This window comes from Priapulus caudatus, unplaced genomic scaffold (genome assembly GCF_000485595.1).
Source record: "Priapulus caudatus unplaced genomic scaffold, Priapulus_caudatus-5.0.1 Scaffold276, whole genome shotgun sequence".
In the NCBI taxonomy this organism is placed as follows: domain Eukaryota; kingdom Metazoa; phylum Priapulida; class Priapulimorpha; order Priapulimorphida; family Priapulidae; genus Priapulus; species Priapulus caudatus.
The window spans coordinates 47,421-55,071 of NW_014577337.1; the positions used below are offsets into that span (position 1 = coordinate 47,421).

General features: G+C 43.2%; 1 protein-coding gene across 7 annotated transcripts in view; it reads left to right on the forward strand.

The window, feature by feature from the left end:
• The window catches only part of LOC106808427, a 19,390-nt gene extending 11,914 nt beyond the window's left edge, over positions 1-7,476 (forward strand). For all 7 annotated transcript variants that reach the window (XM_014811149.1, XM_014811152.1, XM_014811146.1 and 4 more), the window contains exons 5-9: positions 4,855-4,961; positions 5,508-5,675; positions 6,094-6,228; positions 6,670-6,807; positions 7,202-7,476. In XM_014811149.1, coding sequence (XP_014666635.1) covers positions 4,855-4,961; positions 5,508-5,675; positions 6,094-6,228; positions 6,670-6,807; positions 7,202-7,333 — 680 coding nt within the window. In that variant the 3' untranslated portion in view covers positions 7,334-7,476. The remainder of the gene's footprint in view (positions 1-4,854; positions 4,962-5,507; positions 5,676-6,093; positions 6,229-6,669; positions 6,808-7,201) is intronic.
• The last annotated feature ends 175 nt before the right edge of the window (positions 7,477-7,651 follow it).

A 7,651-nucleotide genomic window follows, 5' to 3' on the forward strand; every position in this document is an offset into this window, starting at 1 on the left:
GCCTGGGCGCCAGGAGTACGTTCGGCGTTTCCCAGCTCTCGCGCGAAAGAGTCAGGCATAGCTGCGTGACGGGCGAGCCCCGACCGCGCAAATACTCGTCTCACACAGCTGTGAGGGAGCGTACACACACCACATCAGAGCGTGAAGGCAATAGAGTTCAGCCATTAGGAGTATTAATTAAATAGCATAACTAATAATACTCTAAGCAGTAGCTAAATTAATACACTAAATTGCATAGGTGTTAGGCATTATGATAGGAATGGTTTTTAACGACAAAATCATGGCCCATTTGAAAACCGAGCCATCCCAAGACTGTCAATCCTCAAGTCTATCAAAAATCGATCGTGTTGTTGTTAAGCACATGGAAATTTCCATTTTCTGGTACGTCATTAAGATTCGGCCCAGTCACGACACAGTGAAAACATCGTATCGAGGAAATGTGCGATAACTCTTTTTGTCGACACCGATCTTGAGAGAAACCATCATTTTGTCATGATCAGGATTCTAGCTCACACCTAACGCCCACACGGGCGAGAGAAATTTACATAATCGTGACTCACGCAGGGGGAATTCCTCCATTATGTAAATCACGCCTGTGTCGGTTGCTAGCGCACCTGTAGTTGGCTTCCTGCACCGGCGGGCGGTGGCGCCCATGTCTGAGCCACCGGCGCTGACATCTGAACCTTCCACAGCACATTCTGCAACGTGGAGGGAGTAGACGATGATCATCGGCTCCGGAAAAACCACGAACCAGGGTCGAACGAATATATTACATTTCTGCAGGATAAGTAGATCTGCTGTCAAAACATTTCAAGATTAATATGGTGTTTTGTTTAAGATTGAAGGTATATGGCAAGATTTGAAAAAAATACCAACTAGTGTTCTGCATTTTGCTTTTACACTGTCTTTCTTTGCTGAAGGCACACTTAGTGTAACAATAATATCAAATAAGTCATGTAAACTTACAGTTACTTTTAATCAGTGGCGGTAGAATGAATAATAAGATTATCAGGAGCTTACCATAACATATAAGCTATTATTTATCTGTTAACGTGTATCTGTTATCAACACATCTTATGAAAAGCTCCTGATGATACTGAGATGAAAGTGTTACGTAGCAGCGTTGACTCTGCTTGTGTTGTGAATGCTCATCCACCGCTTTTCCTGCTGTAGCACGTGCACATTACTGTAAACTGTCACTCGCTAAAAGATGTAGTTGATCTGGCTTGCCGATCAGTTGCCACTGTCTGCACGCACAACAGCGCTGTAAATACTGGTTTGCTTCTCAGCCTGAGTTTTTGAAAACACATTATCGCAATAGCATACTCCAATACCGATGAGAAAAATTCAATGACATACTATACTGTCATAACCCCGTGATTGGGAGGCAATAAAAGGAAAAGAACGCAAGAGATAAGGTATGATAGATCATGTAGGCCAAAATATCTTAATGATTGGTTTACGAGCAAGATCAGATTACCAAGTAGAATCAAACTGCTGAATACAAACGAGTCTGCTGTAATGCTGACAATACACTACCTCGTAATGCATTATGCAGATGTAAACACCAATCATAGATAATGACAGATTATACGACTATAACATATGTCTTCTCCATATTATAAGGCCTGTATGGTTTTTATTGTCAGAAATTTTATCAAGTATGACATCGCTGTGACTGTAATATAGTGGAGGCAATGCTCACAGTGAAACACATGAATAAATGCACTCATTTAATATTGAAATCTCATTTCGAAACGGTGCAGAAAATTAATGTTATTGATAATGGAAATATATGTTATGTAATGTTACTAAATATTGCTTTTCGGTCATTTTGGTAACTAGCAGACTGGTCTCAAGTCATGGGATACTCAGGTGAGAGCGATGTTTCGCCGACATTCTTTTCGTGGCGGATGCGTTGCTAAGGAGACAACGTCTCGCAGTGCGCGTTGCTACGATAGTGATGCTGGTGCCGCGCAGGCTGAAGACAGTACGGAGATCTTGCTCTCCTAACGACATTGGCACAAACGACAAACAATTACAGTTTCAATTCAAGGAATAATCTGATTTTACATTTCATTATCATCATCAGACTGAATCCAGCAAGAATTAGACATTATCGCAGTATCCCCCCCTTTGCATGAGATTAGCTGATACGGAGTTGTTCCTTTACACGAAGGCCAAGTGAATAAAATCTTGTACTTGGTACTCGTTAAGAGGTCCTTACATTAAATTAACCAAATTTATCTTAATCATCATCAATGAAAGTCATGCCAATATAAGGCCAGTAAAAACATGCTCACACGCATCACTCACATTGCCAAATTACAGAACATCTTGTATCGCACACGCACACACAAGGCGAAATGCACAAGACAGCACGAGACACACACACTACACACACATCATGTACATTTGCACATGCGGCTCACACGTCAGGGTCACCGGTCCACCCCATGCAACACTCACACTCACGTGCGTATATATTTGTCGCCCCCTGCTCCACGTCGGGTCACGGTTCACTCACATCACCGCGCGAATTATTTGTCACCCCTGGCTCACGCGTCGGGCATCACGTGTGTAATTTGTCAACCGAGGCTCACACTGTCGGGGTCCCGGTTCCACTCACACGTCGGGGTCCCGGTTCACTCACCACGCGGGGTCCCGGTTCAAGCTCACGACGTCGGGTCCCGGTTCACCTCACACACGCTCGAGGCAACGGTTCACTCACACGCTCGGGTCACGGTTCACTCTACACGTCGGGTCACGGTCACTCACACGTCGGGGTCACGGTTCACTCACACGTCGGGGTCACGGTTCACTCACACTGTCGAGGTCCCCGGTTCACTCACACGTCGGGGTCACGGTTCCACTCATATCGTCGGGGTCACGGTTCACTCATACGTCGGGTCACGGTCCACTCACACGTCGGGGTCACGGTCCACTGCACACGTCGGGGTCACGGTTCACTCAGCACGTCGGGGTCAACGGTTCACTCACACGTCGGGGTCACGGCTTGCACTCACACGTCGGGTCGGTTCAGCCTTCATACGTCGGGGTCACGGTTCACTCATACGTCGGTCACGGTTCAGCTCACACGTCGGCGCACGGTTCATCACACTCGGGTCACGGTTCACTCACCCGTCGGTGTCGACGATCACTCACCACGTCGGGTCACGGTCAACCTCACACGCGGGGTCCCGGTTCACCTCCACACGTCGAGGTCAACGCGTTCACTCACACGTCGAGGTCCCCAAATCTGGGTCTAAGCTGCCTGACTATCTATGCAAAGGGTCGAAGTGATCAATGAAAATCTAATTATGCATGAATTTTTGGAATGAACAGTAATAATTGTAACTGCGGCTCTCACCGATTGATTTCTCTTCCTCCTCTCTGTCTTTCTTCCTCCTGGGTATTATCACATTGTTGCAGAAGGGAGAAGACCATTAGTGTGTGACTCAGGTGCGGATCCAGTGGGTCTGTGAAGGGGTGCTGGGGTGGGGGTGGTGGTTTGGTGTGTGTGAGAGGGGTGCTGAGGGTGGTGGTGGGTGGATGGGGGTCGAAACATCCTTTTGTGAGAGAAGCCTGGCCATTGTACGGCAAAAATTTGTCTTTGTTCAAATATATTTCTCAAGTTTCAGTTTCATTATTTATTTTTCAGGTTTGCATAATCTCAGTTAATTTATTTCGTCAAAATAGCGATTTTATAATCAAATTCCATCGTATTGCAACCTTATTCCTTCCAGAAAAAGAATCGTTGAGGATACCCCTGCCACCCTAACCTACTCCATCCCAACCCTTCTCTTCCAGAATTCTTCAATCCATCCATGAGTGTATATTAATTAATATTTTATTAATTAAGTGACTGTCTCCTGCTGCGTGAATTGCTCATTAGCTTTACGCCAGAGCAAGAATAACGTATCATGCTGCTTCCACGTTGCTACATGAAAGCACGTGACTACTAAATTAATTTTAATAATTAAACAGCCTAATTACGAAAATTGCATGCACATGCGTGCATTGTCTCGTGGAGGATGCTTGATAAATAAATAATCACATTTGAAGTCTCCGATCTGGAACTTAGGTTGCTGTGAATCGTTACTATGGTGAAGATTTATCACGTGTCCCCCCCCCCTACACCTTTCCTCCCCCTCCGCCTGTCCAGCCATATCAAATATATCTTTCCTCCTCTCTCCCTCCCCCCTCCACCTGTCCAGCCATTTCGCATCTATCTTTCCTCCTCTCTCCCTAGCGGTTGACAAATATACACACGTGTGCCCGACGCGTGAGCCAGGGGTGACAAATATATTCGCGCGTGCATGTGAGTGAACCGTGACCCCGACGTGTGAGCCAGGGGGGACAAATATATACGCACGTGAGTGTGAGTGTGCATGTGAGTGACCGTGACCCTGACGTGTGAGCCGCAGGTGACAAATGTACATGTGTGTGTGTGTGTGTGTGTGCGTGTGTCTGTGCATTTGCTTGTGTGTGCGTGTGCGTACAAGTGTGTCTGTTAATTTGCATGTGAGTGGATGCGTGTGAGCATGTTTTACTGGCCTTATATTGGCCATGACTTTCATTGATGATGTTAAAGATAAATTTGGTTAATTAATGTAAGGAACCTCTTAACGAGTACCAAGTACAAAGAGTTTTATTCACTTGGCCTTCAGTGTAAAGGAACACTCCGTATCAGCTAAATCTCATGCAAAGGTACTGCTAATAATTTCTAATCTTGCTAGGATTCAGTCTGATGATGATAATGAAATGTAAAATTCAGATTATTCCTTGGAATTGAAACTGTAATTGTTGTCGTTTGTGCAAATGTGTTAGGAAGCAAGATGTCGTACTTTTCAGCTGGGAAGATCACTATAGTAGCAAGCGATGGAGACGGTTGTCTCCTAGCAACGCATCCGCACAAAGAACTGTGGAAAATCCGTCTACCTGATATCATGACTGAGAAGGTATGCTAGTTAAAATGACCGAAAAGCATATTTAGTAAATTACATAACATATATTATCCATATAATCAATAACATTAATTTTCTGCACCTTCGAAATGGATTTCAATATTAAATGAGTGCATTTATTCATGTGTTTCACTGTTGAGCATTGCCTCCACTATATTACAGTCACAGCGATGTCATACTTGACTAAAATTCTGACAATAAACCATACAGGCTTTCATATATGGAGAGATATGTTATAGTCGTATATCTGTCATTATCTATGATTGGTGTTTACATCTGCATAATTGCATTACGAGGTAGTTATTGTCAGCAATTACACAGACTCGTTTGTTATTCAGCAGTTGATCTACTTTAATCTGATCTTGTCGTAAACATTATTAAGATATTTTGGCCTACATGATCTATCTACCTTCTATCATCTTGGTTCTTTTCCTTTTATTGCCCTCACCAATCACGGGGTTATGACAAGTATAGTATGTCATTGAATTTTCTCATCGTATTGGAGTATGCTGATTGGATAATGTGTTTTTCAAACTTCAGAGCTTGAGAAGCAAACCAGTAGTTACAGCGCTGTTGTGCGTGCAGACAGTGGCACCTGATGGCAAGCAGATCAACTACATCTTAGCGAGTGACAGTTACAGTAATGTGCACGTGCTACAGCAGGGAAAGCTGGTGATGAGCATTCCAACACCAAGCAGAGTCAACGCTGTACGTAACATTTCATCTCAGTATCATCAGGAGCTTTTCATAAGATGTGTTGATAACAGATACACGTAACAGATAAATGATAGCTTATATGTTATGGTAAGCTCCTGATAATTCTTATTATTCATTCTACCTCCACTTATTAAAAGTAACTGTAAGTTTACATGCTTATTTATATTATTTTTACACTAAGTGGTGCCTTCAGCAAAGAAAGACAGTGTAAAAGCAAAATGCAGAACAACTAGTTGGTATTTTTTTCAATCTTTCCATATTACCTTCAATCTTAACAAAACACCATATTAACTTGAAAGTTTTTGACAGCAGATCTACTTATCCTGCAGAAATGTAAATATATTCGTTTCGACCCTGGTCGTGGTTTTTCCGGAGCGATGAGTCATCGTCTACCTCCCTCACGTTGCAGATGTGCTGTGGAAGGTTCAAGATGTCAGCCGCCGGTGACTCAGACATGGGCGCCACCGCCGCCGGTGCAGGAAGCAAACTACAGGTGGCGCTAGCAACCGACACAGGCGTGATTTACATAATGGAGGAATTTCAGGTGAGTCACGATTATGTAAATTTCTCTCGCGTGTGATGCGTAGGTGTGAGTAAATCCTGATCATGAAAAATATGGTTTCTCTCAAGATCGGTGTCCGACAAAAAGAGTTATGCACATTTCTCTCGATCGTGTTGTTACTGTGTCGTGATGCTCCGAATCTTATGCGTACCAGAAATGGAAATTTCCATGTGCCTTACACAACAACACGAGCGATTTTTGATAAACTTGAGGATTGACAGTCTTTATGGCTCGGCTTTTCAAATGGGCATGATTTGTCGTTATAAAAACCACCCTAATCATAATGCTAACACCTAAATGCTAATTTAGTGTATTATTTAGCTATGCTTAGGTATTATTAGTTATGCTATTTAATTTAATATCCTAATGCTGAACTCTATTGCCTTCACGCTCTGATGTGGTGTGTGTACGCCTCCCTCACAGCTGTGTGAGACGGAGTATTGCGCGGTGGGGTCGCCCGTCACACAGCTATGCCGACTCTCCGCGCGAGAGCTGGGAAACGCCGACGTACTCCTGGCGGCCGGTCACTACAACGCTCTTGCCATCTATCAGGACGGAAAGGTAAGAGCAGTCAACGAGACGTGCTTGTGGTGCGTTGCGTCGGGCAGTGGCTGTTGAAATGGAGGTATTTAACCATGCGGGTAGTAGGTGATTTAATGTGCTGCCACGAGAGTAATTGTATTAGCTTAGATAATCTGTAAGAAGTTTATCACTTGTTTTTCCCCAGCATATAACATACGCAGCCTAGTATTTTTAAACATGTTGAGTTAGATTTTTCATTGTTATACATACACACCACACTAATGTTACAAAGATAGTTATGCAAAATGCTGACAGTGTACAGTTGTCATTTATTTCTCTCAATATATGTTACATTGTCATATTTGATTGTCACATGCATATTTGACTTTGCTCTGTCATTGTATGAGTTACCAGCACTTTTCTGCTGTTTCAGTTGAAGGTGAAGCATCAGACGTCAGACTGGATTTGTTCTGTGATCGCAGCAGACATGGATAATGACAATCATGTTGCAGTTGTTGTAGGTTGCTATGATAGAACGATCAGCGCTCTAAGAATAAATATCTAAGAGCGACGCTAGCGTAGTTGTATTGTAAACATGTCGGCACGTAATCGTGTTAAGCTAATGCCTTTGTTTAGTATGAGTAAAACATAACCGTGGCATTTCAGGATGTAAATATGTATAAATAAATATTTTCTATAAACTTTTAATGGGCATTTCTTTTGTTCATCACTTTTCAATCTTTGGTGACATAATATGGTAAGAGATTAAGCAACACATGGATATGTGATAAAACTAGGTTCGACAACCATGGAGAGCCAAGAATATTGCATAATATTTGAATTGACTCTGAGCAGGGGTGCAAATCCAGGGTGGGTACGGGGG